General features: G+C 34.6%; 1 protein-coding gene across 1 annotated transcript in view; it reads right to left on the bottom strand.

Moving 5' to 3' along the window:
* Window positions 1–22,671, bottom strand: part of arhgdig (Rho GDP dissociation inhibitor (GDI) gamma) — a 66,662-nt gene extending 43,991 nt beyond the window's left edge. Inside the window, exon 1 of the mRNA XM_030142024.1 lies at window positions 22,238–22,671. Coding sequence (XP_029997884.1) covers window positions 22,238–22,310 — 73 coding nt within the window. The 5' untranslated portion in view covers window positions 22,311–22,671. The remainder of the gene's footprint in view (window positions 1–22,237) is intronic.
* Between the last annotated feature and the right edge of the window lie 1,751 nt (window positions 22,672–24,422).

Raw genomic sequence — 24,422 nt, 5'->3', positions numbered from 1 at the left:
ACAGAGGAAACTGCAGAAAAAGTGACTTTTTCAGTAAAATATATCATTAACTGAACACAAACCAAGCATCTCCATCCACTGTCGTTTATCAAACTCTCTGGGTTTTACTGGTGAATCAGTGTTGTTGAAGATGACAGTGTTTCCATGGTAACTACAGAGCCTCTGATCGTCCAAATGGGTCATATCTGATGACCATGAAAAGATGACAAACTGTATTTTACACCAATTATTTACATGTATTGATAGGATTAATGGATCAATAGTTATTAAATGCCGTAGATCAGTAGATGCTTTTAGTCGGGGATGGATGTTTGGGTTTTTGGCTTTATAAGATGCTTCAGAATGGACAGAGGTGGAGATGTTCTTTGTCAAAGTTAGAATGTTTTTCTGTGAAAGGCTCTTGTCCACACATAATCACAACCTTAACCTCCTGACCTTAACCTCTCCATCACATCTGAACACTTTACCATAGCTCTGAGTCTAAAACCAAGTCAAACCCCCCCCAAAAAGGCATATAAAGTTGTATTTAATCATTTCCCAACACACACACAAGCACTTACAATCATCTTTATGCATACCGATGGAGTCCAATTATCTGGAGTACAGGGCACACACACACACAAACTCTGTTGCAAGCATCTGTTTACTGTGCTGTAACAGCCTGGTGTAATAGCCTCTGGTTGTGTTTTTACTGTTCATAATGAGAATGGCTCAGCATCAGTACATCGGAACTGCGTATGAAGGTAATTGGATGACACAGGAGGTTCGCAAAACACACATACAAACACACACGCTCTTTGGTTACACACGTCCACAGTGTTACCGCTTCTGAAAACATACGGAAAAACAAGTGTCAACAACACACATGCACGAATGCACGCACATACGGACGCACACTGTTACTTACAGCAGCACCCCGCCTAATCACGACTGCCTTTACCCGTTACTATGGCAACGGTTTGAACTCCCCACCACCACCAAGTCACCCCTCCAACAGCAGTGACATCACCTTTACTGTGGATCTGTTATATGATGACATAGTGGAGCATTTACTTTCAGTTGAAGCAAGACACACACACACACACACACACACACACACACATACACAAAATGCCACTACACAAAATCAACCACAGTTTTAAGATGGAATTCAGGGAACAAAGGATGCGCTCCATAAACTCAACCTTGTCTTTGTATTTTATAAGCTTGTCTTTGTCAAACCACCACTTACCTTGTGTCTCTGTGGATTTTCCTTTGATAATCTTATTTCTCTACACTTAACTGAGTACATACAGTATAAGTACTGCATAGGATAATACAGTATATACTCTATACAGGGAGTCATTGTTAGACCACTTGCACGTGTCTGCATGTATTCAACACACCAACTTCTCAGTGTGGACTTTTGAAATTCTGTTTTTATATTATTAATTGTTTTTCACTATGTGGTGATTAAGAAATTTGTCAGTATTTTAACCCTGTAAAGCCTGAACCATGAAATCATTGACAGAAAATTCCAGTTCTTTGAAACTGGAGAACTTTATTGGTCCTTCTGAACAACCCCCAATTTTATTTTATTTTTTTCCAAATATCAATTTCCAGGTATGAGTTTCAATTTAGAATCATATTTGATAGAGTAGGTCTCAATGCTCAAATATTAGAGTTATTATTTTTTTTAACACATATCTTTATTAAAGTTTTAACACATTACAAAAGATTCAAAGAAGTTTATCATTACATCACAGAGAAAGAACGAAACTAGTTACTGAGGACCCATATTAGCCATAGCAATATAGAATAAATAACTAATACATAAATGAATACATTAAAATCGACTAAAATCTAAGGCTAATTTAAAAAATTAAGTAAAATATACGTCTAAAATTTAGCTTTAAAATACCTACATAGACATCTTTTCTGACATGAATTGGTAACATTGTGTAGGTCTCCCTTGAACATAAACCCCCAGGAACGCCCCCTCCAAGACCACCTCTGAATTTTGAAATAGCAGTGAAAGTAAATAACAGAATAATTATTGACAGACAATATAAGTAATAGTGACTTCAATACTTCTCAACATCCATTTTTGTATATCTGATACATAATCAAACATCATTGAAAAAAAAATAATTAAAAAAAAGGTATGGTCTCATTTTGTAAGTTATGATGATGAGATATCAGGCTTTGATTCTACAAATTTTAGACATTAATTCCATATCCTGTGGAAGATATGAGTTTTCTGTTAAACCCTTTCATGCACGAATTATAAGAACCTTAATCAAAATTTTTTCCTAAATGTTTTTATTCCTCTTTAGGCATGAAAAAAAACAATGCGATTGGAAAATTTTCTTCTGAAAAATAAATAAATAAAATAAAAATTAAAAAAAAAAATTAAAAAAAAAAAATTAAAAAATACATTAAAAAAAATAATGAAAAAAAAAATTCTTATGAACCTATTTTTCATGAAGTTGCAAAAATGTCCACTCAGCTGGACACCACATGGTTAATTTTTGACGCACAGAAACATGAATTTAGTGATAAATTGTGTGAAAACTATGGGAAGGGCTTGTGATTCTGGGGGTTTATGCTCAGGAGAGATCTACATAATATTACCAATTCATGTCAGAAAGATATGTAGTGTCTTAAAACTTTAATAAAGATATGTGCTAAAAAAAAAAAAAAAACAATGAAAAGAACAACAAAATCCATGAATATACAAGAGAACAGCTGTAGAATAACTGTCCACTGTAGTGACCAGTATGCATGAAAGGGTTAATTGTGTACGGGAGCCTTTCAATAGCTCTGCGGGATGAAAGTTCCGCAAAACACTTCTCATGTATTAGATGGGTTCACCAGCCTACTTTCATGAGTTCTAAGTGCGAAAGTTTCTGGAATAAGACCTAGAATACAGATCTCCAGGCACATTGGGACTTCTTTGTCTGTAACATTAGAAATTGTGTGAATTATCCTTCTCCAAAATTTTTGCACATGTTCACATTTCCAAATACAGTGATACAAGGTACCTCTCTCGGTTCCACATTTTATAAGGTGTCTGGGATATTAGGGTTAAATTTGTGAAGTTTTTCAGGAGTTACATAGGTTCGCATAAGCCAGGTATATCAAATCAATTAAAATCTGCTATTAATGGATATTGTTTGCGCCTGGGAACAATATCTGTCTGGAGGTAAAAATTATTATTTTTGAACAAACAAAAACATAATACAGGGTGGGGAAGCAAAATTTACAATATTTTGAGGCAGGGATTGAAAGACAGTGTATGACCAATTAGTTTATTGAAAGTCATGGGAATTTATTTGCCACAAGAAAATTGACATAATAGAAAATGTTTTTATTCTATGTGTCCTCCTTCTTTCTCAATAACTGCCTTCACACGCTTCCTGAAACTTGTGCAAGTGTTCCTCAAATATTTGGGTGACAACTTCTCCCATTCTTCTTTAATAGTATCTTCCAGACTTTCTCGTAATAGTTTTGCTCATAGTCATTCTCTTCTTTCCATTATAAACAGTCTTTATGGACACTCCAACTATTTTTGAAATCTCCTTTGGTGTGACGAGTGCATTCAGCAAATCACACACTCTTTGACGTTTGCTTTCCTGATTACTCATATGGGCAAAAGTTTCTGAAAAGGTATGGATAATAGTGTTAGGTATGATTATGACATCAATATATGTTTGGTTTCAAAACAACTGACGTAGTGCCTGCTGAGAAAAAACAACTAAATGTTCATTGTAAATTTTGCTTCCCCACCCTGTATAACTCAAACATGTCTAACAAACTGGTGATTCCTTTTCAAAACTGGCAAAGCTCCGCCCCCTGTCAATCTTGTAGTGTCACTGGAAAGGCCTCTGGTGAATGAATTCCTCCCCCCTGGTGGATTATCTGTGTATTGCATTTATCTTGTTGTATACATCAGGTTTTTCAAGAAAAAAATATCCCGCTAATCATGTAGATGTGTTCAAAACTCATGTATCAAATATGATACGTTTGACGTTATAGGGTTAAATCAGGGGTGTCAAACTCATTTTAGTTTAGGAGCCACATACAGCCCAATATGATGACAAATGGGCCGGACCAGTAAAATAATAAGACTGAAAAAAGTAAAATTATGTTATGAAAATGTTTACATCGACAAAGTTTTCTTAAAAATCAGAATAACATGAACAACCTGAAATGTCTTCAGAAAATAAGTGCATTTGTATCAAATACGATACGTCTGGTGTTATAGGGTTAAAACAGCCTATCTCTTCATTAAATTCATGTAGTAAACATTTCTTGTCTTTTCCCATATTCCTACACACACATTTGTCAGGATCATCCAAAATTACTTCTAAAGCTGTATATTTCTCATTAAAGTGGTTTTCAAAATATGCAATACTGTGGCAGCACCAATAAATCCAAGAAACCAAGAGATCAAACACTCAAGCCGCATTATTTGCTGGCGTTAACACCCACATTAAACCCTATAACATGACAAATGCAGGGCATGACTATATAAATGATTCACCCTGATGTATTTACATATCAAACTCACCCCCACATGAGCGTGCACACGCTCCTATGTACACACTGCAACGTGAACGTGTTTCTGCTCTGCTATTAAACCCAGATCCTCTCTGACATCTAAAAGCTCGGCTTCTGTTTGATCTGCAGACTGCTGACCTGTCACAGTATCCATATCAATTAGCATTTTTTTAAAGGCAGGGTTTAGTCCTCAGAGATTCAGGATCTTGTACTACTCGTTATTTTAATATGGATTTCTCAAGACATTTTGCTTCAGTTTTCAGGAAGTAAGATGCATTTTCTCATCAATTACCTTCAGCCTGTGCCTATTAATCTGATCTAAATGCAGATGAATATGCAATATCAAGTGGAAATTGCATTTATGTGATAAAAATCTGCTATGAGGAAGGTCCTTTCCTTGGTTAGAGTCCAAAATTATCATTTGTACATGAACACGCCTGAAAAAGAATTTATTATCATCACAAAACTACTGTATTTGGCAAGTCTTCTCATGTTAAACCTAATGCAGATTGTCTAAAGCCTGTGGAAATTCTCTTTCCATGTCGCATTATTCAAGCAATCCAATTATTTAACAATGGAAACTATATAATTCTGTCATTTCCAGCCAAAAGTAACTGAATTCTGCCCGAGCTTGCAGGCGTAAAAGCCCACATATTGAAAGAGTCTGAGGTTTGAAACAAGCTAACACTACAGTAGTATATGTGTGTGGTCTTCCAACTGTTTTAGCCCCCCATCTGTGATCTGATATTATGTGGTGGATTTTCTTTGATGCCTGTAAAACGGCCTCATTACCCCAGTGGATTTTGAAATCATCGGCTGCATCATTACACACATGATTGCTGTAAAATATGCAAACAAATGAAAGTCAGTATTCCTGGACAATGCTGGGTTTAATTAATTTATATACTGTTTTTTTTGTTTGTTTGTTTGTTTTAACCCTTTCATGCATAGTGGTCACTCCAGTGGACAGTTCTTCTCCAGCTGTTCTCTTGTATATTCATGGATTTTGTTGTTTTAGTTCCATATCAACCAACACAGTGGACACTTATGCATCATCCCATACACTACAATTCATACCATTACTGTTCTTGATCAACCTGATCTGCAGTAACATATTCGAGTGTAAATCAATTGCTAATGTTTATTAAACTGTAATTAACAGTTTTTTGTTTGTTTGTTTGTTTGTTTGTTTGTTTTTTTACTTTTTTTTTTTGGCATATCTGAGTAATGACTACAGACCCAGAAAAGGAAAAGTTTTGGCTTTTTTACATTTAATAATTGTCTTGATTGGAAACAGCATGATGCAACAGTTTTTTCAGATAGATTTTTTTTTTTTTTTTATTTTGGAATGTCCTTTGTAGTGGACAGCATTTGTTTTGTTGTTTTATTTTTGTTTTGTTTTTTTTTTTAATAATAAAGCTGTAAAACTCTTGTCCCCTACAGAGGACAAAAATGCATTGCTGGGTCCCAGGAGGGACTAAAATGTGAGAACAGATTAACAGCATTTTAAAAATGTATTTCATAGTTTTCACACAGTTTGTCAGTAAATGCATGATGTCCAGCTGACTGGACATTTTTGTAACCCCATGAAAAATAGGTTCATAAGAAAAACAAACAAACAAAAAAATTCAATCACATTGTTTTTTTCATGCCTAAAAAGAAAAAAAAAAAAACACAGGAAAAAATCTTGATTAAAGTTCTCATAATTCATGCATGAAAGGGTTAAACCAGTGGAAAGTGTGCAAAAATAATATGATGAGGAAATAAAACAAAACAAGAATTCCTTACTGTGAGATCATGTTTAAGAAGTTATTGTTATTATGACTTTTAGCATCAGATGTGTAGACACTCAACTGATTTCAGAGCCAAAAAGAACAGTTTGTGCAAAATGACAGAATATTAATCACCTGTTTGGGTGTATGTAATATGACTAGAGGCAGTAACTGTGTTCTTCTGCTGGTATTTACCGCTGAACCAACACATTTAGATAAAATCCACACAGCAATCTGTTTGGCAGAAGAGAGGGAGCTTCAGGGAAAGAAGGAAAGATAGATGGGGGACTTCAGAAAACACACAGATACACAGCACGAACATGAAACAGTCACACACTTCCACTGGTTCATTGTAAACACGTACCTTTCAGACATGTCTCCATGGCTGGGGCTTAATTTATCTGCTGTTATGACATTTTATGAATATGCTACAGTAGCTTTCCTACAAACTGGAGACTCATTTTAATGTGCATTTAAAAAGAAAAAGATGTAATACATTCTGTTGGGTTTCTGTAAATTGGCTTAGAGTCTGGTTTTGACCAACACTATATATAAAGTGTCATGAGATAACTTTTGTTGTGATCTGGTGCTATATAAATAAAATTTGATTGATTGATTTGATTGGTTTTCCCCTGTAAGTCACTTTAGAAAAAAGCATCTGCCAAATGCATAAATGTAAATGTAAATGTAATGTAATAGTGCACAGGTGTCAAACATGCGGCCCGGGGGCCAAATCCGGCCCGCCAAAGGGTCCAGTCCGTCCCTTGGGATGAATTTGTGAAATGCAAAAATTACATTAGGATGTCAATCATTTTAGTTCAGGTTCCACATTCAGACCAATTCAATCTCAGGTAGGTCTTAATAAAGTATAAATACTCACAACTCCAAATTTTTCTATTTGTAAATGTAAATGTTTTCATGTATTTACACTAAAACAAAGCATAATAGTCCAAAAATATCTGAATAACCTGAACAAATATGAACAACCTGAAATGTCTGAAGAGAAATAAGTGCAATTTTACTAAGATTCCACCTGTTACAAAATGTTTTGTGTATTTGTAGATCCACTATGACCTGTAAGTAGTAATGTCCATGTGTAAAATGATAAACTGAAGCATAATATTGTTTAAATTACACATTTTTTTCAGTTTGTTCACATTATTCACATTGTTTGAGAGGATAGTTTGTAGATGCAAAATTTTCATAATGTAATTTTCCTTTTTTCACTCTAAAACAGAGAAAAATTTGGAGTTGACATAATTTAAATATTATATTATAATTTTACTGATTTGACCCACCACAGATCAAATTTAGCTGAATGTGGCCCCTGAACCAAAATGAGTTTGACACCCATGTAATAGTGAAATGGATGACTTTATAAAACGTTATCACAATAGAAATAAGAGAGCCCCCCCCCCCCATGTCAGGTCCAGCATCGAAATGTGGTTCAACAAAACTCATAATAAAGACAGTAGAATATCAAGGGGAGCCTCATATAGTTTATGAAGTTACCTTTGGCAAAGCACATTTGTTCAGCACCAAAAGGCAGCCAGACTACCATTCTGCTGTTAGGATGCTGGACAAGACAAGTAAAATAAATAAATAAATAAATAGATAGATAGAAAGATAGATAGATATATAGATAGACAGACAGACAGACAGACAGACAGACAGACAGACAGACAGACAGACAGACAGACAGATAGATAGATAGATAGATAGATAGATAGATAGATAGATAGACAAATAAATAAATAAATAGATAGATAGATAGATAGATAGATAGATAGATAGATAGATAGATAGATAGATAGATAGATAGATAGATAGATAGATAGATAGATAGATAGATAGATAGATAGATAGATAGATAGATAGATAGACAAATAAATAAATAAATAAGTTTGAAAAAAACAAACAAAAGAAACAAACCAATAGAAATAAGAGTCACGCACTAAACTGTACATGAAATCTCACTTAATCAAAGTGGATCTCTCCTCCTGTTTATCATCCTCTGCTGTCTGTATCCTCTTTCCTTAACCCAGATAACTGTTCACCATGACAGGAAAACACTCCCTCTCCCACTCTGTGTGTTTGTGAGTGAGTAGAAGCTGGTGCATGTGTGCGCCCTGAGCGTTGATTTGCTGTTTTTATAGTCCTTTGTGGCCCGCTGTCACCGCTCTGTTCTAATACTATAACGAGACCTCTGGGACGCTGAAACACACATATATACAAAAAGAGACACCCAGCGGAAGATAAAAGCGAATCTTTCAGGGCTCTGTAAAACCAATAACAGCTTTTACAATGAAGGGGAAGGAAGGCGGTGAAAGAGGAATGATCAGCGGAGCATCCACAGGAGGACACGCCGAGCACAGTTGGAGGCTGCTGTCAGCGCGTGGCCTTTACCACATCGAAAACACAACCACAATCTGTCACCCAGAAGATTTAAGACGCCCAGTTCAGACAGAGACGTATAGAGGATGGACTAGATTTACACTCATGTCAAACAGGATTAAATTACAAACACAAAAGAACTACAGTTGTGGGAAAAAATATTAAACCACCCCTTGTTTTCTTCTATTTCTTGTTTTAGTGCCTGGTACAACTAAATGTACAAAGATAGAGGGTCCTAATACTTTTGTTACATTAATATTCTGTCTTGTCTTTTTTTTGTCTGTTTTAGCTGTGTTTATGTTTTGTATCTGTCTGTTGTTGTCATATCTTTACTTTTTCTTCAGGCTCCTTTTCTGACTCTGGGAAACGCACAAGAATTCCAGTGTGCCTGTACTGTATGTATCTGTGCAAATGGCAAATAAAGACTATTCTATTCTATTCTATTCTATTCTATTCTATTCTATTCTATTCTATTCTATTCTGTTTGTTCCTTGTTTTTTGTTTGTTGATTATGTTTTGTTTAATTGCTGTTGTTGTTTACTTCGTCTTATTGTTTACTTACTTGTGCATCCATTTGTGTTGCCTTCAAGGATTTATGCATGTAAGTATGTACTTATTTATTTATTACTTTCCTGATATGTCAATATAGGTGTGTATGTATGTGTATGTGAGGATGATAAGTGAGGTTAATTACTTACAAAAGATCTAAGAGACTTGATTTTTCATATATTCTGCTGATAGGAAGCTAAAGGATAGACTGTTGTGTGGAGAAAGGGTGGGATTAAATAAAATTATACTTCCTCCCACTCCTTTTCCAATGTGCAAATGAAATCATGTATAAGTTTTGTTTTTGTTTTGTTGTTTTCTTCCTTGACTTTTTACTACCTGTTTTATTTCTAAGGACTATGTAAGATTACTTTGTCTTGTTGCATATTTGAAATAAACTAAACTAAAAAAAATAAAAAATAAAAAAATAAAATTTGTTTGGACAAATATAATAATAACAACAAAAATAGCTCATAAGAGTTTAATTTCAGAGCTGATATCTAGCCATTTTCCCTGTTTTCTTGATAATAACCAAAATCACTGAATTTCTTACATCAGTATCTATGACATTGTACTGACAAAAACAGTGCTTTTAGGTATTTCATGTTTTCTTTTCTGTCTGTTTTATTCACATGATACACACAGGAGTTACTACTTGATCACATAACCATTGTTTTTGATGACTTTTGATGGTCTAATAATTTTTTCCGCAACGGTACATACATATTACTACATAAATATTGTCTAAGCAGATCTGGGACATAAGGCCCAGTGTACACACTGTGAAAAAAAAAAACAAAACCATAAAAACACGATAATATTCCGGCAGTTGGGGTGCAGAAAAAATACTGTAAAATAATGGAAAAAAAATATCTCATAAAAGTATGGTAATTTTTCATAATTAAAATACAGTTTTTTGCCCTAACTTTACATGAGATTTTGCTTTTTTTTTTTGACTTTTTAATGTTTTATAAAGAATATTTACATGTATTAAAACAATCAAATTACCCATATATGTATGTATATATATATATATATATATATATATATATATATATATATATATATATATATATACACACACACACACACACACACACACACACTTTTCAGTGACACTAAGTTGTACAATCCACTGATAAAAACTGTATTTGGACAGTTTATCAGTGCTTACACATGTTATTCATTCACAAAAATACACCTAATCAACCTTTTTGTTGTGAAACCTCCCATAATAACACAAGATATTTGACAATTAAGAAACAAGTCTTGTTAAACTTACAGAACAAATACTTCTTTTACGGTTAATTGTCAGTAATTTTTTCTCTTTTTTTTTTTTTTTTTAAATGGTATTAAACTTTAAATTAACAGTTTAATCTCATAAATAGAAAAGAAATATTTGTGAAATTATGATACATTTGCAAATGGATTTTAACTGTATTTTTCTGTGAAAAAAAGAAAAAAATTCTTTCAAAAAATGGAAATTTTTTGGTTATTCACAGTTACAGTTTTTTTTGTGTTTTACATGTTCACATGTAAAATCACAGTCTAGTTTTGTAATTTCATTGATATTTTCCTGTATCTTAAAAATACAGGAAAAATCTGTAAAATACACAGTGAAAATTCTGCTAAACTACAGATTTTTTTTTACAGTGCAACATGCGTTTGATTGATTTGAGTGATTAATTTCTTTATATATGAACTTTTTCAAAATTAGTTTGTACTAAGATTTAACATTGTGAGTGCACAATATCAAATAAAAACAATGAAAGATTTGGACTTACAAAGGTGAGACAGTGTATTAGTGATTAAAAAGTAAAAATAATAAAGCCTGTGAATGTGCAATGACCGGAGAAACATTTTAATAACAATTATATTACAACAAACAGGTTATAGTTTGGAATTTGTGTTGACAAAGAAATTTCTATTGTGCTTTTTAGGCATTTTGTATAAACTAACTACCGGTAAATTAATTAAATGGATTCGATATATTGTCCAGACCTGCACCCAAGACATGTAAATAATGTCACTGGTACCAGCTATTACAATTTTTCTTTATATATTTCTGCCATTATGGGTCTCTCAATCAATTTATCAGCAAAATGTATAAAATCAGTAAGACGTCACATTTACAGCTGGTAGGACTTCCCATTCCAGCTGATTTAAAATGTCAGTTGTTGTCAGTAATTATCATCATAAATGTCAAATCAATATTTCATTGTTGTGAGTGAGTGAGATTTGAACAAACCAGATGGCTACTCATGGTGTAAATGGAGTATTTACGGTCAGAATGTGACAAATATTTCACGTGTGGAGGCAGAAAACACACATAATCATAAAAAAAGAAAGAAAATTGTTGAGCAAAGTATATAAAAATCAACTCAAATCATTTTGTAGGGGTAGAAAACAATGTGAACAAAATAAACTCTAAAAATGAATGAAAAACAATGATATTTATGGTTATATAAAATATACTATGATGCTTTTGAATTCAATCAAATCTATACAAGATAATGTTGTGAAGCAACATTCAATCCAATCCAACTTTATTTGTAAAGCACTTTAAAACAACTGCAGTGGACCAAAGTGCTGCAAAGAATAAAATACAGAATAGATTTAAAAAATAAATAAATAAAACTGTAGTAAAAAAGAAAACAGTGCTGTACAGAAGAATAAATAAAACCCAAATAAAAGAACAAAATACAAGAATAGACAGAAAAATATAAAAATCCATACAATTAAAAACAAACAAACAAACAAAATAAATAAAAAATAAAACAAATAAGAATAAACCACTGCCAAAGCATGGAATCATGGGAGATGTAGTTCATCTAATGTGAGTCTGGCATGAATCATATTTAAAGGTTATATAATACATAGGTTTAATATCATATATTCACATTTTGTTATCATATTCTAATAAAAGAGCCACAAGAAATACAACACCTAGTATTTTTAGCTGGTGATGTGACACTATTGACAAGTGATGAAATGAAATAGGACAAATAAGTACAATGAAATGTTTATCTAAAATTGGACATTTTTGCTCAAAGTTATTATAATGTAATAATAAGCTTTGTCATTTTAGATGTTTTTTTTCTTATTGCTCTTTAAGTATAAATTAGTACGTTTGAAACAGTAGAAATCTTCCATCTGTTTGGGTGTGGATGTGAGACAGGAGTAGTTCAGGGACATCCAGTATGACAGGGAATCAGCAGATGTGTATGTAGAACCGTATGAGGCTCTGAAAGGGTTCGTTTTATATGGGTTTTGTACTGGACTTACCTAAAGAGATAATGTCCATTTAAGTGTGTGATGCTTTTAGAATATTTTGTTGACTTCATACAGTCTTTTCTCACAGGAAACCAAAGACCTAAAGTGATCTGAACCTACCGAATTTCCCAGACAAAACCAGCCTGTGTTGTTGTGTGACTGGTGTTTTAATATGGTATTCCTGCTTCAAACTGACAAACTGATGAACCAATGGAGGCAGCACTTATACAAGGTGAAAGCACTATCCTGTGTGAATCAAACAGAATGATACAGCAGCTTCAGCTCCACCCATCACGTAACTGACTCAAGGACATTTGAACACCCCTATTCGGGGGCTTTAGACAATGATTTTTTTTAAGTTCAAATTCCACGACATAGAGGCTAAATCCGCTTAGCTTCATCACAAACATGAACTTCATCAAGTGACAAACTGCTGTTTTCATCTATAAATTGCAGAATTTTACATATTTACATACATATAATTTTACATTTGTGTATTATCACCAAAACCGATGTGTTTCATCACAATTTACCTTTAAAGACCCACAACTATTTTTGTCACTTCCAAATGACTTTTTTTTTGTCTTCCCCAACAAGGTTATAATAGTTTTGGATTTTTAATTATAGTTTAGTTTTAATTAGTTTTGACTTTTTTTTTCTCTTATTTAGTTAGTTTTAATTAGTTTTTAGAGCAGGTTTGTTAGTTTTTATTAGTTATCGTTTTTTTTCTGAATGCTTAGTTTTAGTTTAGTTTAGTTTAGTTTTAGTATTAGTTTTAGTTATTTCATATATTTTATCTTCCTCATCATCCTATTCAAAGAAATTAGTGAGGCGTGGATATGGGCTACCCTGGACACTTTATTTGGGGGTAGGGTTAGGGCGGCTCATGGACTGAGCAGAGACACAATGTACCGTACAATGTATAAATTCCCTGTAGCAGGTTGAGGGGGGGTGCAATCCATACACAACGTCACTTACGTGAAACAATGCGAAGATGTGCAAAGCATGAGAGGAGATGAACAAAGCAGCCAGCAGTTAAACCAGATAGAAACATATATAACCAGCTAACCAGCAGTTAAAGCAGATAGGAACCTATTATAAACCAGCTAACCAGCAGTTAAAGCAGATAGGAACATATTATAAACCAGCTAACCAGCAGTTAAAGCAGATAGGAACATATTATAAACCAGCTAACCAGCAGTTAAAGCAGATAGGAACATATTATAAACCAGCTAACCAGCAGTTAAAGCAGATAGGAACCTATTATAAACCAGCTAACCAGCAGTTAAAGCAGATAGGAACCTATTATAAACCAGCTAACCAGCAGTGAAAGCAGATAGGAACATATATAAACCACTTATAAACATATATAACCCAGTTCATCATCAGTAAACCACACCTTAGCAGATATCTCATCTCTTAATCATCTCCAGTTCCATTATTAGCTAACTTTGCTTCAGTTCAGTTCAGCTAGCTGTAGCTAGTAACATCAAACGTTTTTTAACATTCTAACAGGTTCCATACCTCTGTAATTGGATTAGTTTTCATCCTCCTCTTTCCTCCTCTTCTAAACTGTGCAGTTCAGGGCTTGGAAAGGCCTTTTCATGGTGATAAACTCTCCAGTTTTAACCTGGATGCTAGTTCAACACTGACTGTCCTTTAGCTCTGCTCTGTCTCTGTCACTCACGCGCACACACACGGTACGCCAAAAAAAAAAAATAAATAAAATAAACCAACCCCACTCATCACTACAGTAAACCCCAGACAGGACTGTGCTGCTGTGTCCCAGCTTTAGTCTGTATGTTCCAGGTAGAGTGCGGACCAGAAGACGACTGGAAACCACCAGTGACCACACATGACAGACTGTGAAGTGTCGTATGGTGTCACCAGCTCAAACTGCTGGAGCGGAATAAATTAATTTCATATCAATCCGACATTGACAGAGACGAAAACGAAGGGAATTGTATCCATAATTTTTTATACGTTTTAGTTAGTTTTGTAAGCTCACAATACAGTTTCAGTTAGTTATCGTCTTTTTCTTTTAATTAGAGTTTTTATTAATTTCAGTTAACGAAAATGTTTTTTCAATTTTAGTTTTCGTCATTTCGTTCGTTTTCGTTAACGATAATAGCCTTGTTCCCCAAGCAGTTTATTACCATTTATTAAAACATTATCCTCTGCATTTTGCATTTTTTAGTGAAAATAAGGCATTGTCTTATATTTACTTTACTGATCGTGTAGATGTTCATAAAAGCTCAGACTAAATTCAAAGGTTATTATATCAAAACAGAAATGATGAAAAAATGACTTTTTCAACACCTGGCAATACACCACATAAAAATATTAGTCTCTCCAAGATGTTACAATCATAGGAACTCATGCACATTCAATAAATCAATAAATATATCATTAAAGGCTCATAAAACAACCACTATCATTTGTCAAAACACATGTGTTTTACTGGTGAATCAATATTCAATAAGCTGATGCTGTTTACATGTTCACTATGGAGCTGTATAGGTCTGAATGGGTCATATGTGATGACAATGAACAGATGAAAACTGCCTTTTACTTAAATTATTTACTTGTTTTGATAGGATTAGTGGATCAACAGATATTGAAGAATTTAGATGGTAAATGTTTTTGGTTAGTGGTGGATGTTTGGGTCTTTATGGGTTAATTATTGGTCGTATTGCTGTATTTTTGTGCTGCGTTAAATGGTTTGTGCATGCCGTATTGCATTTTTTGGCTCTCATTGCTGCACAGCTAATCACACAAATGGGAACAAATAAAGTGATTGATTCTGAGAATTTTGACAATTTGATTGACAATGAGAATTTTATATTGTTCACTTATTCTGCCATATTTGAGTTATTGTATTGAAGTATGGGGCAACACATATATGAGTAACACAAAGCCATTGTTTTTATTACAGAACAGAGCAATAAGAATCATGTACAATGTTCATTTCAGGGAACATACAAATGAGTTGTTTATTAAATCAGGTTTGTTTAAGTTTAAAGAGTTAGCTGAATTAAGGACGTTGTTGATTGTGTTTAGAGCGAGAAACAGACTTTTGCCTGCAAATTTACTGAGACTATTTGTTTTAGTATCACAGGATGAAAAACATAGAAGGAGGTTTAATTTTAAACAGCAAAGGGTACAGACTAATGTGAAGAAAATGTGTATTTCTGTTTTGGGTGTCAGAATGTGGAATTCTTTGGCAATGGAAGAGAAGAGCTGTACAAATATTTTTCAGTTTATGAGTTTGTATAAGGAGAAAATAGAGAAGATTTATAAAAACGTAATGAAATAAATTTTCTTTTGGATTTTGGATTTGTTCATTTTCATTGACGTAAACTGTTTCTTCTAATAGTTGTAACAGCAACTTATCTGATGTAAGCACATGTTTCACGAAAGGGGCATGTATTATTATAAGTTTTCTTCATCCTACTCCTTTCCAATCATTTAGATTGGAATGAATATATAAAATGAAATGAAAATTATGATATATCATCAGGGGTGTAAGAAAATATCGGTATCGCAATATATCGTGACATTTCACTTCGCGATACTGTATCGATATTAAAAAGTGCTGTATCAATATTTTTTTAGATATTTAGTCAAATGTAGATATGGCAGAGGTTCTTTTTGTTTTTGATTTTCAGGCTCTTTTATTTCTATATTCACATGGGTATTTGTTCTGTTGTTTGTATACGACAAAAGTACTATTGTGATATTGCAGGTCATAAATATAGTTTTTTGAAATTGATAATGCTTTTTTATTAAATAATAGATAATTCAAGCACCCTAAAAGCCCTTTTTACTGTCTGAAAGAGGCAATGTTTGGGTTTTTTTTTTCATTGGGAATGCACAAAAATAATGTTCTGATGTTGGATGATTCAGGGACTGAACACGATGTATTCTTTTCGCAACAGAATACGAACATTTAAGCAGGATCTGTAACTGTAATGTCTGTAAAACATTATAAATTTTTTGATTTATTTGTGTGGTTTTTTTGTAGTGGTAAAGCTGCATGTTAAAAATGTATTTATCCAAATGCGGCACTATAAGTTTTTCCAGGAAATAATTTTTTAAAAAGTAACAAAACAAAAACATCGCCTTGTTAACAGTATCATGATATATCGCAATATATCGTATTGTGATCCTAGTATTGTGATTTGTATCGTTTTGCCAGATTCTTGCCGATACACAGCCCTATATATCATATAGTTTGATTAATTAGTAAGATTTAGTGGCATCTAGTGGTGAAAATACAGACTGAGCTTAATATCCCTGTCTCCATCATCTACAGTGGCCAGAAAAAACATGTTTAATTGGTGTAACTAGTAGTCTACTCTTAGGTTTGCACTGTAACAAAAAAGAAGTCTGGTTCTCATGGTTCTCATTATTTAGATAACGATTTTATTCCATTTCCACAATAAGATCCTCCTAAAATTCTTTAAATCTTACACACTGGATCTTTAATTATCTACATCAGGGTGTCAAACTCATTTTAGTTCAGGGGCCACATTCAGCCTGATTTGATCTCCAGTGGGCCGGACCAGTAAAATAATAACAGAATAACCCATAAATAATGACAACTCCAAATTTTTGTTGTTTGTTTTAGTGTAAAAAACAAAACAAAACATTAAATTATGAAAATACTTACTTTTATAAACTATCCAAAAAAAAAACAACATTGAAAAAACTGAAATTTAAATTAAAAAATGGAAGAAAATTTAGTGCAATTTTAACAGTATTATGCCTCAACTTATCATTTCTACATGTGCACTATGGATCAGATCTACAAAGACACTAAACACTGAGGAACAGGCAGAAAACTGTTAAAATTGGGCTTAATTTTCTTTAGACATTTCAGGTTGTTCATATTTGTTCAGGTTATTCACATTTAATTGTTTCAGGATAGTTTGTAAATGTAAATATTTTCATAATTTAATGTTATTTTCTGCATCAAAACAAAGAAAAAAAATTTAAGTTGTTAATTCTAGATTTTTTGGGGGCTTAATTCAAGATTTTTTTACTTAATTGAAGATTTTTTTTTCTTAATTCAAGATTTTTTTTACTTAATTGAAGATTTTTTTTTGCTTACTTCAAGATTTTTTTTTTTTTACTTAATTGAAGATTTTTTTTGCTTAATTCAAGTTTGTTTGTTTTTTTTAAACTTAATTGAAGATTTTTTTTTTGCTTACTTCAAGATTTTTTTTTCTTTTTACTTAATTGAAGATTTTTTTTTACTTAATTGAAGATTTTTTTTTTTTTGCTTAATTCAAGTTTGTTCGATTTTTTTAACTTAATTGAAGATTTTTTTTTTGCTTACTTCAAGTTTTTTTTTTTTTTTTTACTTAATTGAAGATTTTTTTTTGGCTTAATTCAAGATTTTTATTTTTTTTTTACTTAATTGAAGTTTTTTTTTTTTTTTGCTTAATTCAAGATTTTTTGCCAAATTTGAGATTTTTTTTTTTTTTTTTTTTTTTGGCTTAACTGAAGATTTTTTTTTTTTTTTTTTCTTAATTCAAGTTTGTTTGGTTTTTTTAAACTTAATTAAAGATTTTTTTTTTTTGCTTACTTCAAGATTTTTTTTTTCTTTTTACTTAATTGAAGTTTTTTTTTTTTTACTTAATTGAAGATTTTTTTTTGCTTAACTCAAGTTTGTTTGATTTTTTTTTAAACTTAATTGAAGATTTTTTTTTGCTTACTTCAAGTTTTTTTTCTTTACTTAATTGAAGATTTTTTTTGGCTTAATTGAAGATTTATTATTTTTTTTTACTTAATTGAAGATTTTTTTTTTTTTTGCTTAATTCAAGATTTTTTGCTAAATTTGAGATTTTTTATTTTTTTTATTTTTTGTTGGGGCTTAATTGAAGATTTTTTTTTTGGCCTAATTCAAATCAAGACTGTGGAATTTTTGCACTTGGCAAAAACATCCCACAGGCTGGACTGGAACCTTTGGGGGGCCGCATTTGGCCCCCGGGCCGCATGTTTGACACCCCTGATCTACATGGACATAGTCCTCTGAAACACTATTACATAACAACATAATGTGTCCCTGTATGTAATATCTAAGTGTCTTCATTTTAATGCCAGTGATTAAAATGTAAGTGTTCAGACATGCACATACAGAGACAGTAATACGTCCCCAGCTGCTCTGTCAGCCCTGTTGAGACAGCAGGTTGTCTAATTGACTGACTTGATTGGTCTCGTCTGTGTCTGCTCACCCGCTCAACCTCATTTATCACCACTGGGACCAAAAAAAAGAAAAAAAAAAAAAAAAAGGAACAAGAAGGGATGAAGTAGATACAGTATGGTTTCTTAAAGACTCCCATCTGACAAACTGACGGAGTGGAGAAGATGGAAGCAAGAGCAGAGGGAGGAAGGAAATCTGCAAGTGAAGAAGGGGATTAAGGAGTGTGGAGGTCAGAGTGGGAGAAAGAGAGGAAGTGGGGGAGTGGAGTGGAAACAAAGGGCTGAATGAGGATGGAAAAAAGGTAGAGAATGAGAGACAAAGCATAAGCAGCAAATGAAAATGAGAGACTGTAGGAAGGAGGTGGAAAATGAACGTGTTTAATTGCTCGCCGCCTGCTCTTGTGTTTGCTGACTGACAGCTCACAAAGTGTGTTCTGCCACATGGGCCTCACCCACTCACCCACTCGCTCGCCTTCTCCCTCTCCACCACACACACACTTTGTAAAATATCCTCTTCTCTCCTCCGTGGTAACAGCTGCTGACAGAAACACGTCAACTGGCAACACTTTCCCTTTGTTTCCCTTCCTCCTATACCTCCTAGAAGCACTTCCTCTTATCTTCTCATTCCACTTTCCCACCCCCATCCTCCCATCACTTCACCTACACTCAATGTTCTTCTTTCCCTTCATTTCCTCCAAACCTCTTTAATGCTCCTCTGCCTGTATCCACCTCGCTCCGTCATTTTGCTCCCTTATCCTCTTGCCATTTATCTTCCACTCAGTTCCATCCCACGTTCCTCTGAAATTTCCCTCCTCCTCATCTTTCAGAATTCAATCCGAGCTAAGTGGTTTAGACAAGATTTGATGTGTCACATCCATAAAAGCCTATACTTGAAGAAACATTTTTGCATTTTGTTGATAAGAAATCACACACAAATTGCAAATATATTAGTTTTTAATGATATATGATATTGACTTTTCAGCGAATAACACATGAGTAGAGGTTTATACACTTAAATGTTGGATTATAATAAAGATTAAAGATACTTATATGGACTGAAACATATATTTTCACATACATTTCTTCAATACATCCTCTCATCTCAATCAACTGTTGAAAGCAAACTTGATGTTAACTTCATGTCTATTGTACTCTCCTTTTCTGTGTCCATTTGTTTGTTGTTGCTTGTTTTTTTTAACTGTCTATAGCAGGGGTGTCAAACTCATTTTCTTCCGGGGGCAACATTCAGCCCATTTTAATCTGCAGTGGGCCGGACCAGTAAAATAATAGCATGATAGCCAATAAATAATGACAACTCCAAATTGTTTTAGTGCAAAAAATAACATCCAGTTATGCCAATATATACATTTACAAACTATCCAAACAAAAAGGATGCGAATAACCTGAAAAAAAAAGTAATTTGATTAGAAATCAATATCAATATTATGCCTCGACTTATCATTTATATATATGCATTACAGATCAGATCTACAAAGGCACAAAACATGTACACTACCAGGCAAAAGTTTGGACTCACCTGGCTTTTCTTTATTTTTATGACTATTTCCATTGAAGATTCTCACTGAAGGCATCAAAACTATGAATGAACACATATGGAATTATGTAGTTTAAAAAGGTGGGACAAAACTCAAAGCATGTTTTATATTTTAGATTCTTCAAAATAGCCACATTTTGCTTTTATTACTGCTTTGTGCATTCTTGGCATTCTCTTGATGAGCTTCATGAGGTAATCACCTGAAATGTTTTCCAAAAGTCTGGAAGGAATTCCAAATGATGCTGAGCACTTGTTGACCATCTGTGGTCCATCTCATGTCATTTAAATAAGAAGGTGAGTCCAAACTTTTGCCTGGTAGTTTAGTAACAGGCAGAATATTGTTAAAATTGCACTTATCTCTCTTTAGACATTTCAGGTTGTTCAAATTTGTTCAGGTTATTCATATTTTACTGTTAAAGGACAGTTTCTTAATGTAAACATTATCATAATTTAATGTTTTTTGCACTAAATCAAAGGGAAAAAATGGTGTTGTCATTATTTATAGGTTGTTATGATATTATTTTTGAGTTTGATGCCCTAACTTTCACTTTGTAAATTCATCCCACGGTCCAATTTGGAACCTTTGGCGGGCCAGTTTTGGCCCCCGGGCCACATGTTTGACACCTGTGGTCTATAGGAATTAGGGTTATAATTATGATTTTTGCCAAAAATAGGACATGTGTACATCTTGTTTTACTCTTATCTGAATGTTCATTAATGTGAACTGTGCCTACTAATTTGACAAATAAAGTAATCTATTACCTTAAGGCCATATTAGGCATAGACTTAAGGTTTAGTTTGGAGTATGTCTTATAGAAATGTTCTAATTGTATACATTTTTTTCAAACAAAAGACTTAAGTCAGTGTATATTTTTAATGTTATTTCAGCTACAGCTTATTTAACATTTCTCCATTACATCTTAGATTGTTGAAGTTGCTTGTGATTGACGTGCAGAAGGAGGCAGAGGAGTTGTGTTAAGTTGAGGATAAAGCGAATGGCTGAACCTTAAATCCACAGCAGAAACAGATTTGAGGCTGCAACACAAAGATCTACGACTTGAGACTCTTTAGATCCTGACTGGAGCAGAGCCATCCACTCAAATCGCTGTTAGTAATGCACAAAGCTAATGGCACAGGGGATTCTCAGGCTCCTTAGATGTTAAATCACATTTTACTCGCACTTCCAGGACCTTAACTTAAACAGGACATTTCTTATTCCGCTCTAATCATCAGTATGATCTTCCCCTTCCACACACACACACACGTTTCTATACACACCTGTGTGAGGGGAAACCCCTGGACTGTTCCACCATCTGGAGCTGCTCAGCACTACTGCAGTGTAGCACACACACACACACACACACACACACACACACACACACACACACACGCAAACACACACGCACAGGTGCATGGCAAATAGAGTACAGTGGCAAACGCATGATGAAGTGGACATGGGTGACATCATTTGGCTCCTACATAAGCTGTGTCATCATTCACACAGAGCCGCTTCTCACAGACACACACCCTTTTGCATATGTGTGTGTGTGAATGGAAACATAATTACAAAAGCTATGCACAAACACACACACATACACACACACACACACATGAGATAGCAGATAGTGTAGGATGTGATCAATAGCTATTGATCTGCCACCTTTGGCTTGTCTTGGCATCGCCTCATGTTAGACATAAAAACGTCCACACCCGCAAGGATAGAGACATATGGCACACACACACACACACACACACACACACACACACACACATACAGAGAGCACATACACAGAGCTTTAAAGCAGTCACACGTGTGCATAATTTTTATTTTCTTTCTATATCTCAGGCAGCACAAATCAAGCACCATAAAATCCAGATTTCACAGACAGTATATAACTTGGATCACTAAGTTGTGAATCACACACACATTCACACTCTATCTCCTCACCTCTGTAGCACATAGTTATCCACAGCAGCTCCAGCACCTGACCCCCGAACTCACACACATCCATCCCCAGCATGCTGCCTCTCCGCGGGGCTGCTCTCTGCACGACGGCCGGCTGAAGAAGAACCAGGGACCCTCCTCCTCCACAGGTAGTAACAAAGTAGTAGAGCAGATGAAAGAGGAGAGCATCCACAAAAAGTCTCAGATTGGGAAGAGAGAAAGGAGGAAGGGGAAGGGGAGGGGGGGTCAGGCAAGCATCTCCTCACCAGAGGGGATTTTGTTTTTTGGGGTTGTTTTGGGTTTTTTTTTTTTTTTGGAAAGAAAAGGCAGGGGTTGATTAGGGGAAGAGGAGAAGGACTGGTGTGAGAGAGACGGAGGCAGAGAGGCAGGGAGGGTATCCTTGGGTGTGGGTGTGGATGAGATGTGTGTGAGGTAGACGGAGAGAGAGAGAGAGAGAGAGAGAGAGAGAGAGAGGATGGAGGGAGAGAGAGAGGATGGAGGGAGAGAGAGAGGATGGAGGGAGGGAGCGATAAGCAGCAGCAGCAGACACCAGCCGGCTTTCTGCACTTTTTCTCTCTCTCTCTCTCTCTCTCTCTCCCCCCCCCTTTTTTTTTTAAAGTACAGCTCCAAATAGCAGGAAATCTACAATGCTAGCTGTCAGTTGTTAGTGGATGCTAACATGCTAGCCGGCAGAGCTGCAGCAGCATGTGTGAGTGTGAGTCTATGTATGTGTATATGCATGCATGTGTGTGTGTGTGTGTGTGTGTGTGTGTGTGTGTGTGTGTGTGCTACTCAGTGTGCAGACTCTGGCTATCGATTCGCAGACGAGCGCTGGACCCCTCCCCTCTTCTCCACTCCTCTCCTCCCCTCCTCCCCCCTGCATCCCTCCCCTCCCCTCCCCTCCTCGTGCCTCTGTCATCAGCCCAGAGACTGCAATGAGCTCATCCTTTACCCCCCCTTTTTTTTTTCTCTCCCCTCCCCTCTTTTTCTACACCTCATTCCTTCTCACGCACCTCCAACTCTTTCATTTTTTCCTCCCTCCTCTCCATTTTTCCTCACTTTTACCAATCCTCCCGTGTCCACTCTCTCCCTCCACCTATTCATCACCGTGTCACGCCATCTCTCTGTGTCTCTATTTATCTTTTTTCACTGACACCACCCACCACCCCCTACCCCTCCGTCTTCATCTTTTTCTTTATCTCTCTGTCTTTTAGTGACCACACCCTGTCAGCAGTACGCTTCAGTCATGCCTCTCACTGTTTTCCTCTCATCTTTTTTTTTTTATCTTCCTCTCCACCTGCAAACAATGCTCCCTCTTTTCTTTCACTTCCCTGTTTGTGCTTTCCTCTCTTCTCTTCTGATCTGATCTTCCCCGAAGGATAGAAAGAGGCTGTAGAACTGTAGAATACAAAAGGGGTTGTTTCTCCCTCATGACAACACACACTCCTTCACACACATCCCTTGTTAATCTGTTGTTCACAGCTTGTCCAACTGTCATGTAATGTGTTAAAGGAGGCAACTCTTTCACTTTCCCCGACTCCTCATGAACTATACCTGATGTTTCCTACTTGATCTCAAAAAAATTCTAATTGCAAAAAACTGACATAAATCTGGTTGTTTTGATGCAAGTTAAATAAGAACCAACAAAGTAAGAATCTTACATTAATGGAAACAAATAAATTTCAGGAAAATCTCAAAAATTAATCATAAACAGGCCCATTTTTGTTAACAGCCACAAAAAAACTGTCTATTGATCTAAAATGCTTAATATCTTTTCCATTTATTCTAGCAATACATTTTAATAATTCAGTTAAAATGCAGTTTCTCAGCTTTTCATTGGCATCAGATGTATCTTATTTGTCATATGTGTCATATTTAAAACCCATGGACTTCAATAATGTGATGTTCAAGTAACGATTCCCTTTTTCTTCAGTCTTAGTTGTTTTGATATATTACCATCTAGTTTACGCTGACCTTTTATGTACATTAACATGATCTGAAAAAGAAATATCGGCGAATACCCCATTTACACTGAAAAATATTAAATGTAGAGGATAACATTCCATGAAATGATAATAAATTGCAAACAAAAGGTTAGATGTGGAGAAATTTTAATTTAGAAGTTGCCACTAAAATAGTTCTAGGTCTTAAGGAGTTAAATCTTTAGACTGGCACAACACAAGATTTT

Source organism: Sphaeramia orbicularis, chromosome 8 (genome assembly GCF_902148855.1).
Source record: "Sphaeramia orbicularis chromosome 8, fSphaOr1.1, whole genome shotgun sequence".
In the NCBI taxonomy this organism is placed as follows: Eukaryota; Metazoa; Chordata; class Actinopteri; order Kurtiformes; family Apogonidae; genus Sphaeramia; species Sphaeramia orbicularis.
The sequence above is the reverse complement of the archived record's forward strand: the minus strand, read 5'-3'. Positions and strand labels throughout refer to the sequence as shown.